Source organism: Saccostrea echinata, unplaced genomic scaffold (assembly GCF_033153115.1).
Source record: "Saccostrea echinata isolate AGI-Se365-2 ecotype Australia unplaced genomic scaffold, CSIRO_AGI_Sech_v1 ptg000022l, whole genome shotgun sequence".
In the NCBI taxonomy this organism is placed as follows: Eukaryota; Metazoa; Mollusca; class Bivalvia; order Ostreida; family Ostreidae; genus Saccostrea; species Saccostrea echinata.
Genome location: NW_026889771.1, coordinates 7515047 through 7534299, shown reverse-complemented (window position 1 = coordinate 7534299; position 19253 = coordinate 7515047). Strand labels below are relative to the sequence as shown.

At 33.0% G+C, this 19253-nt stretch overlaps 1 protein-coding gene across 1 annotated transcript; it reads left to right on the top strand.

Moving 5' to 3' along the window:
• The first annotated feature begins 471 nt into the window (after window positions 1-471).
• LOC133190320 (sorting nexin-8-like) lies at window positions 472-18720 on the top strand. Its single transcript, XM_061325871.1, has 14 exons — window positions 472-516; window positions 643-767; window positions 3355-3487; window positions 3683-3876; window positions 9569-9686; window positions 9961-10082; window positions 13604-13684; window positions 13943-14103; window positions 14635-14767; window positions 15111-15179; window positions 15438-15548; window positions 15983-16021; window positions 16209-16358; window positions 16513-18720. Exons 1-14 carry the CDS (start codon window positions 495-497, stop codon window positions 16639-16641), a joined length of 1587 nt encoding a protein of 528 aa, XP_061181855.1. The 5' UTR covers window positions 472-494; the 3' UTR covers window positions 16642-18720.
• The last annotated feature ends 533 nt before the right edge of the window (window positions 18721-19253 follow it).

Below are 19253 nucleotides of genomic sequence, written 5' to 3'. Positions count from 1 at the left end.
AAATATAAATCTCAGCTATAGACCATCTTTTAATAGCCTTATTCAAAATTTGTTAATGTTGGGTAACTAGAAACATAAAATAATGTTATCTATTTCTCTAGGGTAGGATATCTTTAAATTGATATTTCATTTTTTAACAATATTGTGATATTACTGCAGTAAAAAAAATACTTGTAAATAACATTATTTCATAAAATATCATAAAAATATGCAAATAAATATGCTTTTAAAGTTTTGTTTTTTTTTTAATTGGTAAAATAAATCCCTGTTGATATAAATTTCGTTTATTAGCCATACCTATAGTCTATAATCCAAATGAATCAAGTATTACATTAGAGCAATTTTGGTGCATGTCTTTATAAATATTATAATGAAAAGTTATCAAAAAATAATCGAAATCACTGAAAGAACATTTTATGCTAAGATCTAGACAACAACCTATACTATTTGCACGATATTATGCTTCAAGAGTTTGGTCACATGATCTGTTCAAAATGTCGGCGGATCTGACTCTCGGTAAGCCTGCTAATTTGTTTACGATGCGTTAATTCACTAAGTCATGCGACATGACCTTGGAATTTTTAAATTCATAGATAAATGAGATTGTAGATATCACAGCCATGTTTTCTGGTTTATTTGAAGGGTCAGTCCCGGCGTACTACAGAGAGGTTTATGAAATTCTGTGCCCCCATAACGAACAGGTTGATAAAGATCTTTTTATACAGCTGCTGTTAAAGTCTAGCTTGCCGCGCCCTACAATATCACAGGTAAATATAAATTTTTTATAAACTTTGATTGTGAGTTGGAATGCACAGTCTTTTTCTATGATTTACCATACTGTACCCCACTTTGAAGTGGGCGGATCCCAAGATGGCTACAATGTTTTTATGTCTTCGACAAAGGGTGAGATAACACTCCAAGGCTTTCCTGCCACTGAGGGAAAAATATGCTGGTATATTATGTTGTACTAACATTGTTGTACTATTATGAGATTGGAGATTTATTTGCTCTCTTTTTTACAGTATGCTACATTCACTTTATTGAAAGTGCAATCTTAGCCAATCTAATACAATCACTTAAGAACATTTTTTTTTAAATTATAACATAAAAAGGAGGGGAGGGGAGTTAAGGCCATGGGTCATGACCATGATATGAAGTTCCTTCAGGGTTGTCTGTAAGACATGGGGGACGGGGAATTTCCCCACCTATAATGATGTAATCCCCCGGTTATTTCGGTATTCCTCCTAAACTCCCCAGTAAGGGAGGAACCCCAGTTCCCCTTCTACTTTTTAAATGTCCCCTTCTATTTCAATTCTTAGGGACAACCCTGTCCTTTTTGTCCGGTGCTTAATCTTAAATTTTGTAATATATTGTTTTCTATTTAAGGGCATTAATTTTAATCAACTTTTTAAATGAAGAAGCTGTACTCATGATATCTGTACATGTTTATGAATAACAATTGCATGAACTACCCCAATTTAACAAAAAGTAAAAATGATACAGAGCAGCATTTTCCCTTTATTCAAAGTAAAGGGTTTGAGGACAATTGTAACAGGCTACCTGGGGTTTGTAACAGGCTACCTGGGGTTGAGGTTTACAAAATATGTGGACCTTAAAATTATTTTTAAAATTTTTAATTTCTAAGCAGCATTTTTAGCTCACCTGAGCTGAAAGCTCAAGTGAGCTCTTCTGATCACATTTTGTCTGTAGTCCATCTGTCTGTCCGTCCATCTGTCTGTAAACTTTTCACATTTTTGACTTCTTCTCAGTTCTCAGAACCACTTGGCCAATTTCAACCAAACTTGCCACAAAGCATCCTTGGGTGAAGGGGGTTCAAGTTTGTTCAAATGAAGGGCCACATCCTCTTGCAGAGGGAGATAATTAAGAATTGGTGAAAATTTGGTGTCATCTTTTAAAAATCTTCTTCTCAAAAACCATGGGCCAGAAAAATTTCAACTTATGTGAAACCTTCATTAGATAGTGTAGATTCAAGTTTGTTCAAATTATGACCCCCGGGGTAGGGTGGGGCCACAATGAGGGATCAAAGTTTTGCATAGGAATATATAGAAAAAATCTTCTTCTCAAGAACAACAAAGCCACAAGTAGTCATATCAATACACAATCATCCTCAGGAAGTGTAGATTCAAGTTTGTTTAAATCATGACCCCCATGGGTAAGGTGGGACCACAATGGGGGATCAAAGTTTTACATAGGTATGTATAGGAAAAATCTCTAAAAATCTTTTCAAGAACAGGAAAGCCATGATTAGTTATATTGATATGGAAGCATCCACAGGTATTGTAGATTCAAGTTTGTTCAAGGCATCCTCCAGTAGTAGGATGGGGATATAATGGGGGATCAAAGTTGTACAAAAGAATATTTATAGGAAATATCTTTAAAAATCTTCTTCTCAAGAACAACAAAGCCTGATTACATATTGATATGGAAGCACCCTCAGGTAGTGTAGATTCAAGTTTGTTCAAATCATGACACACAAAAGAAAGTTAAGATTCAATTTCATTCAAAACATGGCATCTTGGGGTAGGGTATGCCTAGAACAGGCGATCAAAGCTTTACATATGAATAAGAAGAAATCTGCTGATGAAGAACAGCAGGACTATTTTGATTCAGGTGAGCATTGTGGCCCATGGGCCTCTTGTTTGTCAGCTGAGGTGGTCAATTTGGCCAGTTGCCGGTTATTCGGTTATTAAATAAAACACTGACAGAATAATGGCATGAATATAAGAATAACTGACATTCTTTAGAAGTCAATCTACAAAAAGAAATGGTTTGATATTCATCACATCCATTACTCTCTGACATTGTGTTTATAATGTTAAATTCCAAAATTTATACACTGCTCATTTTTTTTTCAACATTTTCTTTTCAAAGAAATGGACCCACTTCTTTTTCCAAAACCATCCACTACTTTCTTCCAAACCCTAATGTTTTGGATGGAAAAATATAAATTCTGGATATATGAATGTGTTTTTTTTTTCGGGGGGGGGGGGGGGGGGGGGGGTCTCAGATATACAGACTGATGTGGAGGGGAGGAAGACTTCCCATATGCAATATCATTCAACTTCACAGATACTTTAGTCTAGTATCAAGGTCAACAGGTTCATATGTAAATAAACTGATAAATAACCTTTTTCCATTGCAATTAATTAAAGATAAATTGCGTTAGATATAAGAGAACATAGATTGGCATTCTAATCACTCAAAAATTGATAACTGTAGTCTGCTGTTATGAAGAGTACATACAAATTATCCTTCATGTTTTACTAATAAAAAAGAAATTAAGATTTCCAGAATGTACTAAAGTTTTGTGCATGATTTCTATGGTTTGTTTAGATATGGGATATGGTGGAGAGCAAGCAGGGCTACCTGACCAGAGTAGGGCTGTATAAAGCCCTGGCTCTAACTGCCCTGGCCCAGCAGGGCAAAACTGTCAGTGAAAAACTATTGGAGAGTTTTTCTGGGCATGGTGAGATTAGTTATCAGCTTTAGTAAATGATGGCTGTAAATAATGAATATATAGGTTCATATGTTAAAAAAAGATCTAGATTTTTATCCCATTAGACTTGGATAGACAGCATTAAGATAGCATAGGAAAGAATTAAACATTTAAAAATTTAATCATTTTAATCCAAGTTTTTATTTTAATGTAACCATTTTCTAGAACTTCCAAGACCCAACTTAGGTGATTTATCAGACTTACGGGCAACAAGCATCAAAATGCGAAGACAGAAATCTCCCAATGTACTAGGATATTCTTACCATGAACTTTGTAAACTGGACACAATTAAAGTAGAACTTGTTCCTGAGAAGAAAGGACTTATACTAAAACATGTGGAATATGAAGTCACAAGCCAGGTAAGGGCATTAAAGGATCTTTCATTAAGAAATTGTTTTCTACTGCATGCATTTAAATCTTTAGAACTTTCCATGAAGAAAAATTAAGATTTTCTAATTATGTTCATGGGTTTCATCTTAATTGGTGTACAATAGATTATGATAGAAATTTTGCAATATATAACTAAGAATTACATATTCTTGAATTTATTCATTAAAATGTATCAAGTATTTAAGCATGTTTCTAAAAATTTGCAATGTAAACAGCCTGACTGTTTTACACAATATACATTTATATCAGCTGTGTTCTTAGATTTCATTTGTTTGAGCAAAATTAAGGTAAATTAAAATACATGGAAAAAAGTTAGTGTTATTCTCTACAATAGCTAGAAACAGCTGTTGAAGTTCTCAAATTTTGTTTACTTCAAATAAGTGTCTGTTCCCTTTTCTGTTGGCTGAAATCTTGATAAATTTTTGAAAAAAATCACAGTGATATGTATGAAAATACATGCATAAGTAGAAATATCCTGATGTGCCACGTTTGATCATGAAATCAGTTGTGTGTACATTTCAGTGGCTGAGATGCTCATTTACAATAAATTCTTAAAGAAAGAATTAATTAATATGAATATAATTTAGATTTTTTCCCCCCTGAATTTCATGGTATAGAAACCATAAGCCTCTATAAAATTTTAACAATTATCTAACTATGCTAACAAATCTAAATTATCCTCTTAATTATTTATTTGAGAGGAAATGAAATTACAGAACATGATAAAGGCATGTAGAATACAGAACACAAAGAGGTCCTTGAAGTTAAGTAGATGTACTTATAAACTTGGATGAGAGCTGAGTAAGGATTGGGTTACTGATAATTGGGTTGCTGATGGACAGAGGGATGTTATGCAGTTGGAATGAGATCATTTTTCTTCTAATAAAATTGGACTTTGTTATTAGTTATTACTGTTTTGTAAAGTGTTAACATTAAATAAGTGTACTATGTCATTGCAGCAGGTTGAATAATAAAATAGGGCATAATATTAGATACATGAAGCCCATTTTTACAAATCAGAACAGTAGTTATTTGAAGCTAACCCATATTTCTGTCCATCAGACTTTCTGTACACTGATGTTACTATAAACATGATAAAGAAGTTTCTATGTAGGCCTAAAGTTGGGTAAATTCCCCTGTGTATGGTAGAAAAATATCTAAGCTCTCGGAACATCGTTAGCAGAAAATTCAAGCCTGCATATTTTACACCCATCATGTGTAATGTTTGTCTCTCAGTAGCTCACATTTAACCCCATTCTCTAGCGTAAATAATAAGTTTAACAGTAGATGTTGATTTTACATTTTAAATTTTTTTATGTGTGTGTGCCTATAGAAAAAAATGTAACATCAAGTGTTAAGAAACAAAAAAAAAAAAAAGAGAAGTGATAAAAGAAAATCAAGAATCAATACTCTTCATAACTTTTACGTATTGAAAGATGGCTTAATGGCAAGGAACTGGTACTGAGGGATTCAACATTTCAAGATAGAGATCTTATAAAGAAACAGGGAACAGAAATGGCCACTCAGAGTTACTTAATTGTGACATAAATATATTTATATATAACTTAATTGTGTTTCATAAGTGCATCTTATAAAGTATGATTTATTGAGCTTCTTTTTTTCTTCTCAGTACAGATATTTGTAAATAAGTGGTAAAAAAAGTTAATATAGTCACCATATATTGACATTTGCAAATGTTTTCCCTTATGTAAAATTATTTGAGCTAGGTGTATTTACATCTGTGTATAAACAGGTTCATCATCTGACCATAAATTCATTGTTTAGGGTAATCATAAACAATTAATGTAATTTCATAGTGACATTATAAGTAGTAGACATGTTCAACACATTTATACTGTTGAGGTTTGAAAAAAAAAATCATTTCATGGTTTTAAAATTATAGTACCCAATTACATGTATTTGTTAAAAATCTGTCACAGATGTAAATATAAGTAATAAGGTATCATTTTAAAACTTTTATTAGCTCACCTGAGCTGAAAGCTCAAGTGAGCTTTTCTGATCACATTTTGACCGGCGTCCGTCTGTCTGTAAACTTTTCACATTTTCAACTTCTTCTCAAGAACCACTGGGCCAATTTCAACCAAAATTGCCACAAAGTATCCTTGGGTAAAGGGGATTCAAGTTTGTTCAAATGAAGGGCCATGTCCTCTTCCAAGGGGAGATAATTAGGAATTAGTGAAAAAATAATGGCATCATTTAAAAATCTTCTTCTCAAGAACCATAGGGCCAGGAAAGATGAAACTCATGTGGAAGCATCCTTAGGTAGTGTAGATTCAAGTTTGTTCAAATCATGAGCCCCGGGGGTAGGGCGGGGCCACAATGGAGGATCAAAGTTTTACATAGAAATATAGAGGAAAAATCTTTAAAAATCTTCTTCTCAAGAACAGCAAAGCCATGATGAGTCATATTTATATGGAAGCATCCTCAGGTAGTGCAGATTCAAGTTTGTTCAAACCATGACCCCCGGGGGTAGGGCGGGGCCACAATGGAGGATCAAAGTTTTACATAGAAATATATAGGAAAAATCTTTAAAAATCTTCTTCTCAAGAACAGCAAAGCCATGGTGAGTCATATTTATATGGAAGCATCCTCAGGTAGTGCAGATTCAAGTTTGTTCAAACCATAACCCCCGGGGGTAGGGCGGGGCCACAATGGAGGATCAAAGTTTTACATAGAAATATATAGGAAAATCTTTAAAAATCTTCTTCTCAAGAACAGCAAAGCCATGATGAGTCACATTTATATGGAAGCATCCTCAGGTAGTGTAGATTCAAGTTTGTTCAAACCATGACCCCCGGGGGTAGGGCGGGGCCACAATGGAGGATCAAAGTTTTACATAGAAATATTTAGGAAAAATCTTTAAAAATCTTCTTCTCAAGAACAGCAAAGCCATGATGAGTCATATTTATATGGAAACATCCTCAGGTAGTGTAGATTCAAGTTTGTTCAAACCATGATCCCCGGGGGTAGGGCGGGGCCACAATGGAGGATCAAAGTTTTACATAGAAATATATAGGAAAAATCTTTAAAAATCTTCTCAAGAACAGCAAAGCCATGATAAGTCATATTTATGTGGAAGCATCCTGAGGTAGTGTAGATTCAAGTGTGTTCAAATCATGACCCCCGGGGGTAGGGCCGGGCCGCAATGGAGGATCAAAGTTTTACATAGAAATATATAGGAAAAATCTTTAAAAATCTTCTTCTCAAGAACAGCAAAGCCATGATGAGTCATATTTATATGGAAGCAATCTCAGGTAGTGTAGATTCAAATTTGTTCAAATCATGATCCCCGGGGGTAGGGCGGGGCTGCAATGGAGGATCAAAGTTTTACATAGAAATATATAGGAAAAATCTTTAAAAATCTTCTTCTCAAGAACAGCAAAGCCATGATGAGTCATATTTATATGGAAGCATCCTCAGGTAGTGTAGATTCAAATTTGTTCAAATCATGACCCCCGGGGGTAGGGCGGGGCCACAATGGAGGATCAAAGTTTTACATAGAAATATATAGGAAAATATCTTCTTCTGAAGAACTGCAAACCATGATTAGTCATTTTGATATGGAAGCATCCTTAGGTAGTGTAGATTCAATTTTGTTCAAATGATGACCCCCAGGGGTAGGGTGGGGCCCAATGGGGGAAGGAAAGTTTTACATAAGAACATATAGAAAAATATTTCTTCTCAAGAACAGAAAAGCTATGCTTAGTCATATTGATATGGAAGCATCCTCAGGTAGTGTAGATTCAAGTTTGTTCAAACCATGATCCCCAGGGGTAGGGCAGAGCCACAATGGAGGATCAAAGTTTTACATAGAAATATAAAGGAAAATATCTTCTTCTGAAGAACAGAAAAGCTATGTTAAGTCATTTTGATATGGAAGCATCCTCAGGTAGTGTAGATTCAATTTTGTTCAAATGATGACCCCCAGGGGTAGGATGGGGCCCAATGGGGGATGGAAAGTTTTACATAAGAACACATAGAAAAAATATTTCTTCTCAAGAACAGAAAAGCTATGTTTAGTCATATTGATATGGAAGCATCCTCAGGTAGTGTAGATTCAAGTTTGTTCAAATGATGACCCCTGGGATAGGGAGGAGCCCCCCTCCCCCCCCCCCCACCCCCCGGTCTTTTCAATACTGAACTGATTGTGCTTTTGCCTAGCCAATGTGCTCAGGTGAGCGATGTGGCCCATGGGCCTCTTGTATTGACATGGAAGCATCATCAGGTAGTTTAAAATTCAAGCCAATGTGCTCAGGTGAGCGATGTGGCCCATGGGCCTCTTGTTGGGATGTAAATATGGGTTGGTACGTGATCAAATCTACCATAAAGCCCCAAGGGCTTTATGGGATTTGATCACATGACCAACCATATTTGCATCCTGATAAAAATTTTAAAATGATACCTTATTCTTAATTATATGCGGATTTACATGACTTTAGTTATTTACATTCTATCAATTTCTGTACTCTGGTTTTAAACAATACAAAATAATGGTAATGAAACAAAAAGACCTAGCTAGCTCATCTATGTGTAAATTCTCATGCAATTTTTAAACAAAAGTGGTTTTAGTACATGACCTGCCCTTCGTATATCATTTATTCAATTGTCTTTTTTAAACAGGTCCAGCACAATCTCTTGATTTAGCTATATAGCTTGATTTAGCTATATAGCTTGATTTAGCTATATAGCTTTATTAAGCTATTCAGAATAGCTTGATTGAGCTATTTTACCATCCTTTTTTCTTAAATGTGTTATTTTCTCAGCATGTACAAAAAGTTGCACCTTGGTGCAGTGATAATATTCAACCTTGAACTCTTCTGAAAATAATGCATATAAAAATCACTCATCAAATTGCGTCTCCTAAAGAGACTTTGTACTCAAAGTTCTAAATGTTTTGGGGCTATATAAAGCAATTGAAACAGTTACTTCTTCAATGAAATTTTAAAGGCCAGTTATGGGCAACAAGATAATTCAATACAATGAAAAGCAATCATACTTATCCACGCCTCAACGCACACAAGGTAGTACGCAGTTACTCAAACAATGGAAATTCATCTTTTGCTTAAAAGTATTCAAAAGTTGCAATGTTAGAATTGTTTTTGATTTCGGTTGTTGTTTTCATAGCCCATAGTACATATATGCATAGTCAAATATTTGCGACTTTTTGTTTATTTCTTACAAAAAATGTTTTTGTGAAAATCTGCATAGAAATAGCTTTATCAAGCTATTTTGAATAGCTAAATAAAGCTATATAGCTATTTCAAGCTATATAGCTAAATCAAGACATTGTGCTGGACCTGTTAAATGTGTTTTTTGTGATTTGTTTATTTAAGGAGCACATTAACCATGCATGAACTTTAAAAGAGTATTTCATTCTTGTCTATAGCTATAAAGTTGTATTTAAGACTGTATATTTCTGTGTCAAGTATTTTGTTGTTTCAAGGATTTTTGTTGATTTGTTAGGTTTACTGAGGAAATCAGAAAATTCATGTAAACGTGTATATCCTTGTTTTTCAATGTTTTAGTATACACAAAAGATTTTAAATAGATTATAAATAGATATTGAATTAAACATTTCCTTTCCTAGTTTTTGACCCTATGTTAGTACACATTTTATTGTAATTTAATTTATTTGTATAGGTTTGTAAAACCACAGTGTTGAGAAGATACAATGACTTTCTGGCATTCCAAGAAATGTTAATGACAAGATTTCCCTATAGGCTTATTCCAAGACTGCCCCCTAAGAAGATGATGGGAGGTAACTCATACAGTCTGACTTAAAATCAATCAATCATTAAAAATTAATCAATAAAGTACATGTGTCCTTGTTCAGAGTTAATAGCTGCAGTCAAGGCCAATATTACATAGTAAACAAAGAATAAACAATACTGAAAGAAATATTTGTACTATAATTTAAACTCAGTAATAAGTTTTTTTTCTTTTTTTATATCAGCTGTCAGATGATATTTCAATTAATCCTTAGTAAAAAAATTTGTTATCACATTAAGAAATTCCTACTATTGTTTTTAAAGGAAATAGAGAGTTCATAGAGCAGAGACGTAAAGGTCTGCGGCGATTTCTGAACTTGATTGCAAGGCATCCGCAGATGTACGATGACAAACTCGTCAAATTCTTCTTCACTTATTCAGGGACAGTAAGTCTTGATCATCATTAATCATACATATATGTGATGGGATATCAATAACAAGCACCATTATAAGCTTATAAGGCGGGGGAGGGGAGGGGGTTACTAAATGTACAGTAAAATTCATTTAAAACTTGTTTTATTTGGACATCAATCCTCATACATACTTTTGTGTAATTATTGTAATCACTTTGTTGTTCATTAGGTCCAGGTAGAATTTGGCTGATTTTTGCATTTTAAGGTGAATGCTGTATGTAAACCAATCAAAACTATGATTTTTTTTTCTTAATTGTCTTTTTTTTTACTTTTAATAAGTTAAGTTAGAACTTATAGGATCATTAGGATCATACAATAACAATGAAAACAGGTCTGGAACTATATCATAGAACACTGACACAGAGTTATTGAAATATTTTGTCAAAGATATAACTTATGAGGCATGATCAAAATTATAAGCAAAGAATGTGTCCAAATTTTGGTCAAATTGATCTTACAAAATATGCATTGATTACTTATAGAATAAGTTATACCTCGATGCAAAATGAATACAAAATATTTGGGTAAAAACTTAAATAGTTGATTTTCATGCATGCTTTTTATGCCCCGCCATGAATATGGCTGGGGCATATAGTGTTTGTCATGTCCGTCTTCCGTCCCTCCGTCTGTCCTTCCGTCACACTTAGCGTTTAGCTCTGTTCAAAGCTCAGTTTCAAAGAAACAATCTAAGATATTTTTATCAAACTTCATATGCTGATAGATATTGATGAGAGCTATGCAACTGCATCAACATTTTTTGACCTTGACCTTTCCTTTGACCTTGACCTCACTTTTCTTAAATTAGTGTTTAGCTCAGTTTTAAAGATACCATTCAAGATAGTGTAATCAAACTTCATATGTTGATACATACTGATGTAAGCTATTCAACTGCATCAACATTTTTTGACCTTGACCTTTCATTTGACCTTGACATCATTTTTCTTAAATTAGTGTTTAGCTCAGTTTTAAAGATACCATTCAAGATAGTGTTATCAAACTTCATATGCTTATACATACTGATGAGAGCTATTCAACTGCATCAACATTTTTTGACCTTGACCTTTCTTTTGACCTTGACTCACTTTTTTTTTAAATTAGTGTTTAGCTCAGTTTTAAAGATACCATTCAAGATAGTGTTATCAAACTTCATATGTTGATACAAACTGATGTAAGCTTTTCAACTGCATCAACATTTTTTGACCTTGACCTTTCTTTTGACCTTGAACTCACTTTTCTCAAATTAGTGTTTAGCTCAGTTTTAAAGATACCATTCAAGATAGTGTTATCAAACTTCATATGCTGATACATACTGATGAGAGCTATTCCACTGCATCACTATTTTTTTTTTTACCTTTACCTTTCCTTTGACCTTGACCTCACTTTTCTTAAAGTAGTGTCAAACTTCATATGCTGATACATACTGATGTAAGCTATTCAACTGCATTAATATTTTTCAACTTGACCTTTCCTTTGACCTTGACCTCACTTTTCTCAATTTGTGTTAAAAATGTTGCATTACTAATATACCCTCGGCGGGGCATTCATGTCCTATGGACATATTTCTAGTTTATAAAGTAAAACACAATATGAAGTTATGGTAATATAGGATACCTCCAGCTTATGATGTACTTCCATTTGAAGTATGTTTTTGATTTGGTCGAGTGCTTATTATCAGGTCAAAATTAGTAGGTACACTGAGTAAAAGACACACACTGAAGCTATTTTAATGCAAATTTTCACAAGTTGTCATTTTATTTAAGATAGACAAAAAATTGCAAATAAGTATAAACTATTATTGATAATTGTACTATGGACAGTTTTAAAAAGCAAACCCTGTAAAAGATAGTTTAAACATTACTGATTTTGACACTTTAAGCAAAAGACGTATTTGGGTACTGCACAGCACCTTGAGTGCAATGAGGCATGAATTGTACTGAATTATTAGCAATCAGTTATCATATGTTAACCACAATTACATGTAGTCTTCTTTGTTATTTCATTCAAAAAGTAATGGTTAGGTCACAAATCGACTAGCTATATATGTATATAGCCCAAAATTTTAGAACTTTGATTGAAATTGCTCTAAAGGAGACAAATCGTGGAAAGCGATTGTTCATGCATTGTTTTCAAAACTACCACTGCACAAAGGTGCATTTTGGGGGGGGGGGGGATGCTCATAATTTCTGAAATAGCAGCTAGGTTATTTCAGCTCTGCAAAAATAAAGAAGGGTGACTCTCCCATTTGTATCCTTTAATTAAAATTTTTTTAAATGCATCTGATATTTTCCATTTTTTCAATTTGTATATTTCACTTTCTTAAAATATTTAGACACATTCTAATTGTAGACTGCCTTGGAATTTTATCCATCTGTTTTCAAGAAATGAAGTTTTCCAAGTTTATATATATATATATATATATATATATATATATATATATATATATATATATATATATATCTGCATGCTTTTTTTTTTGGGGGGGGGGGGGGTTGAAACTAAAACTTATTTCTTGTCATTTTTGTTTTATATCAACCCTATATGAGTCAACTCTTGCCTTTAATATGAAGCTTTTGAAAAAAAAAAAAAAAAAGAATTATGTAAGAAGAAAATCATTTTGTGTTTCTCATTAAAATAATAAAAAAAATATTAAAATTACAAATAAATTAACATACTGAAAAATTGGGGTATTTCCAAATCATACTAATTTAGGTAAATAAATACATGTATTTAGGAGAAGTTTTGTCTTTTGTACCATAGGACTGGCGGTAAATTTAGATTTTGCTTTGATGTTGCTGTGGTGTATTTGCCAGAAGAATCACCGTTTTTTTAAGTCACGCCCACCTTTTGGCATCAAGCCATACTGTGACAAGACCTTGACTGATGAATGAATGACGATAATTTCCAGACCTTGGCAATGGCTGATGAATGAATTAAGTCAACATTTTCAATTCAAGAATACTAGCATTAGCTTGTCGGTGTTCGCTTCATAAATGTTTCTGTATGTTTTCTCCGCACATCCTTAATCAGTAAATGATACGTCCTATCTCGAATTCTCGTCATTCTCTTTCCCATCTGTAAATACATATAGCAATTTCACATCAGAAGTCCCCGCATTTTTTTTTTTTCATCCAATACCATTTCAAACTTTCATTAAAATGTCAGAAATCATTTCATTTTTTTATTAATCATCCTTGCAGATGGAGACAACTATTTATACAGACTCCGGACCGTAACTTGACCGTCGTAGTAGGCGGCCCTAATTACCAACTTGCTTTTCTCTCATTGGTCCTCTGGTACAAGTAACTTACACAATAAATATTAATTGATATTAATTGGTTAGTGGTAAATACACTCACAGTTTTTATTCACTCGGGGCTCCGCCCCTCCTGAATGAAAAACTGCGAGTGTATTTACCGCTAACCAATTAATATCTGTAGTGTAACTATAACATATCCCATACCACGTTAAATTATTTTCACATTTGTCTCAAATAGGATATGCTGCACAAGATAAAAGAGGTTTTTAGGGGAATCCCAGATGAATTTATGACCAGCAACCTTGCAAGTCAAGCCAAGGTATGTAGATAGGACCTGCAAAAATTTTGCGGATGCCTTACATCAAGCATTCTGTCTGGGTTTTTTTTCTGATAACTTTGTTCTAAGACTAATTATCCTCCAAGGTTTAAATATGGCGATGTTTTCAGCAACAGAAAGTTTGATATCAAGTTGATTCTATTTGTCATGCAGAGAGTGCAGTTATATACATTAATTATCCTTGTTATGTTGATTTCTCTCCCTTACTGTAAGCTTTTCACTAACGTTTTATCCATTCAGGATCTGGTGCCCATGGATACACAGACCCAGCTTTCTAACAGTAAGGAACATATTAGGATTTTATATAACAGTGTCTGTAAATTAAAAGACATCACTGAGAGAATGGTCTTCAGGGCTACTAACTATGCCTGTGATATGCTCCAGTTTGGGCAGGAATTAAGGTAAGGATAGAGGGATGTTCATAGCTTGTATGTTAGGAAATATATTTAGGAGTCCCAAAATGTAAAGTAAAGGTCAAAGTTACTGCCTTGGCATTCGCTTCAGTATTCCTTGTGATAACAAAAAAGTAAAAAAGAAAAAAATAATGTTATACCCAGTAAAGAATTCAAAATATTCTAAAAAGGAAAAGTCTATTTTCAAAGATCACCCTTCAGTCATTCTTTATGGAAAGTGAATTTTTGCTTGTGGTTTTTGTATGTCTTTATAATTTTTTCAGTTTACAGTAAACTGTTAAATTTACCAAACAGGTTAAAAATGAATTAATGGTTTTGATGAAGTGATTTTCATTCTCTGTAGTTTTAAAATTTATTTGAAATTGATGGTTATGATAAAATATATTTACAATGAGTTAAAATAGCATGTTTTACACCTTAAAAAATCTTGAATTAACTGCCATATCTTCCTAACTGTGTCAGAAGCAGTATGAATATCCAGAATAAATGTTATTGATTCTTTATTTACTGTGATTGTAGTCAATTAAGCAATGACAGTACCCCCATCTCAGCCTGGGCAACAGGAACTACTGACACCTGGAACCACCTACAGAAGGGATTCAAGCACCTGTCTGTGGAATATGCTGCAATATCAGAAAAAAGCTCAGTAGAGGTCAGGACCAGAGTCTTTTATTAAATACAGTGTACACGTGTTTATTCAAAGTCATAGAAATATATACATTATAAAGATCAAGAAACATGTACATATGCATGCAATAGATGAAGTAGATAAATAAAGGGAGACAACCATTATGTTAAATCAGATGCCTGCTCTTAGTGTTCAGCTTTGTAATTAAAAAAGAAATCAGAAATGAATCTTTCTTTTTTGTGATTGTATGAAAACAAATACCTCTTCAAAAAAGACACTTTAACTAGAAAAAAATTACTAAATGGAATGTTCTTTACTTAGCCTTTTTTATTTTTATTTATTTTTGATTTTTTAAATTATTTTTCAGGCTGGAGACCAAGATGAACACGTTCTAGAGAAATTATCATTCTTCCAGGATATGTTAATATCTTACAGAGTAAGTGAACTAATAGAATATGATTACTTAAAATAAATTTAATCATAAATTTTTAAGTTGACAGGGAGGTAAATATAAATAAACAAGCAATTTTTGAATACATGAATACTTGAATCTTGTATGTCTTTAATACGTGGTACATGGATCAGCATCTTTAATCCTTAAACACAGGTACCATATGCAGTGTTGCTGTATTTAGCTTTCTAAGAATGCAAGTATCAAGTTGATTTACTATAACAATCAGACTCCTTTTTTCAGGATTTATGTGAGAGACATGAGAAAGGGGTTCTACAGGATCATCAAAGGGCCATTGCTAAAATGGGGCAGTATAAAAAGAAGAAAATGTCTGCAACTGTTAGCTCTTCAGAGGTTTGTAAATACTGCAGTTCAATCATGCTTATACTGAGTTTCTGTCATTTAAATATGACTGGTGTTTACTTACAGATTTTGGTAAATGTTCCCTGCATTTTGGATACAATTCTTGCCTCTTTTTTTTTCTAAAATGGAGTCAAAAGTAATTGAACACATTGTTTATAAAATAGTAATTAAAATGAAGAATTTTATTAAGATTGATTGAGGAAGATATAGAAAGTACAGTTCTGCTGTAATTTATTGTGTTACTTTGAAGGATCTGGATACTGTAGGTGTACATATACATGTACATAGATTAGGGCACTAAAAATTAAGCATAATCTTCCTAATCAATTTTAAAATAAATGTGATCATAAATTAGTGCATTTGGACATGTATTATTCTGAAATATCTTGGAAGTCTCATCATTGTATATATTTATTTGGAATCAGGCTGGTGCTGTTGAACAGTTGGAGCAGAAAATACTTGATGTGAGTTTAAAACTCATAACAATTTTTAAAATCATTTTTTTTTTCTTTTGACAAAGCTTTTGGATGTAACTACATTACCTTTATACATAGCTGTTTGATTAAAATTAATGTAAATATATGAGTAACATTAACATTAAAAAAAACTAAATGTTTCTGAAATGTTGGATCTTTAACTTGTATATTGCAGCAAGAGGGTCAGATAGCCAACATGGAGAACAGAAATTACTACAGTTTGCATTGTTTACAAATGGAGACACAACTGATTCATGCCAACCTGGATATTTTATATGACATCCTGGGTGACATGACAAAGATTCAAGCTAAAGCACACAGGGAGGCAAGTCCTAAATAAACCCTATTCTGCAATTTATTATATGTTAAATAAATTGCAATAGTTTTTACTTTCGTAGTAAGTGTTATACTTTTTAAATTAATCAGTCAACATGTTCAAATAAACTATTAAATGAGAAATCTTGTGTCATGTATTTCAGCTTGGAAAAGTGTGGGGTGATATCCAACCAATCATAGACAATTTACAGGGCCCCCGCCCTGATTCTCCGGCCAGACTGTCCCCTGTTGGTTCTCCCACCAGCAACAGTCATCCAGGGATCACTGCATAATACCCTACTGCCCACACAACAGTTAAAACTTATGTAAACTGGTTGTTATCTGCCTCAGAAACTAATCATTCCAAGTCAAACCTCTAACAGGCCTCTATGTGACTCCTAAAATTTATGCGCCAACTGGCTCCTAAATCCTAATCAAAAAAATATAGTCGCCAATGCAAATTTTTAGTCGCCAGGTAAATTTTTCTTAGGCACCTATTTAAAAACTGATATTAGTCAATATATAGAGACATGTCCATTGCTAACTTTTCTCCTCTTTATAAAAAAAAGTGAAAATGTTTATAGTTCAGTAATCTGACAAACATCAAGTAAATTTAAAATGGTCACCAATTTGGCGACTTACAGAAAAATTTTAGGCGCCATTCATAATTTTTAGGTGCCCTGGTGACTAAATTAGTCACCAATTAGAGCCCTGTCTAAGATCTTGATTTCATTAGTGATTCAAAATGGCACTTGTAATTATTCAGCTTTAAGTACGTGTGTAATCTGGTGTTTCAGGAAAAAAATGTCTTATGCAAGATTTACTTGTGCAGACTGTGTTAACTGTGAAATATGAGAGGAATGGACAAGGTTCATGAGAAGTTTGGAAGTGCATGTATTATTCAGGTCAGCTGAATCCCCACTAGTCACCTACTATCTTTAGTCTCCATTGTCACATTCATGTATACAAGAATCGTGAATATAGTCCATTTTAAAAATATACACATCCTGAAAATGTAGCTATCGTACCATACAATATGTTTTGATGCCATTAATAATTTGAGGAGCCATGTATTGTATCCTGATTTTGTTACCCTGCAGATATGCTAAGAAAATCAATTCATTTTTTTAAATATTAAATGTAATGCTATTAATCAGGGAAAAATCATGCACTTTGTTTTATCATCAGGATTTCAAAGATTTGCATTGAGTAAAATATAGAAAAACTTACAGAGATTTGCATTTGTCTAGAAATGAAATAATGAGTGCTACAGATCTTAAAAAATAAAATGTGGAATACTTGTATTTCACTATTTTTTTTTTATTATAATTATTAATCTGCTTGTCCAGATAATTTCGGTGTCTAAAAAATTTTTATTCCAATTTTTTGGCTTGGCTATATGTTTTTGTGTATGCAATCTTGCATTTTACTGTATTTGTAGGATCACATTGCATTTAACAACTTCTCCCTCACTAGTTTCCTGTAATGATTAAGCAATCTGTAAATCTAGGACTTCAATTCTGATAAATATTCTTGTTCTATCTATTGTAAAATTACAACAAACTGCTTTTCGATTTTTTATTTTAAAGAAAAATTGAAATTGTTAACAGAAAATATCAATTTCAACAGTAAATGAAATATGGGCATTGAAATTTAACATTCTCTTGAATTAATAGTGGAGAATTCTTACAAGGAAACTGGACATCAGTCTCTGTAATTCAGAGAGATTGAAGCATTGATATTTAAACTGCAGAAACTTCAGGTTCTTTGTCATATGCATTATCTTTATGTATCTGTGAACAAAATCACCATAAAATCAATGAATTATTTAAAGGATGTAGGGAGTATTCAAGGGGCATAACAAATGTCTCTGTGACATATACAGTGTGTCATATCTTGTGCTGATAATGCCTATTCCATCCAGTTTGGAGTTATTCTTGTTTTTTTTATAATGTTATTACTGTCTTATGTCTTATTGTGGGTTAAGGGAACATACACTGTATTTGTTTATCAAAATTAAATCTCTTTGTAAAATGCAATGTAGTCCAGATATCTTGGAAGGTTTAAAATTTAAAGTTTCTTTTTCTAAAGTACAGTTATGTACTTGCTTTTTTTAACATTCACTTTGTTGCAGCTACTGCTATAAATAATGATGAAATTAATTTTGCTGGAAGAAAACCCTATTGTATATCATAAATTGATTGCAAGATTTTCCATGTACAGTGAACATTTTGCAGTCTTGTCCATTATATCTTTTGGATACAATTGTTCTTGTTATATATGTATCAGTATGAATTTATAGTTAGGGCATATTGCAATGTGATATTTGTCCTACTTAAATTGTTACCCGACAAATAAAATTGTGAAATTTGCTCAGTTGTTTCATTTTCTCATCCACACATCTTCAGTAGTACCTGGTAAACATGAAATGTAATGAGAAGTATATACGATCAGAGTATGAAGTTTGAAATTCCAGTCAGCAAGCAAGCCAGAGATAACAAGATTAGTAACTTGGGTTACTAAGTTTTTCACAAATCTGTTTTTATTACTTTATGTAACTATAACAAAATTTGGACTGAAAGGCTGGCAGGATTTTCAAAGAGTTTCATTCTGTTTCTGAGACCTGCCTTGACAGTTAATAGTGATTCTCTGTAACCACTTAAACTTCTTTGCCACACATGGTCACCAATTTTGATGAAACTTTGCCCATTATTACAACTTGACACCAGAAACATATATCAATTTTTGTTGCTATGTGTCTTGGTTGCCATGGTAACAGCCAGAAAAGTTGAACAAATTGAGATTTTCAGCTACTTTGAATCTTTATTAAGCCTTAATAAAGACTAAGAAAAACAAACAAACCCCAAAATATGACACTTTGTTGCAACTTATGCTATAAAGAAAC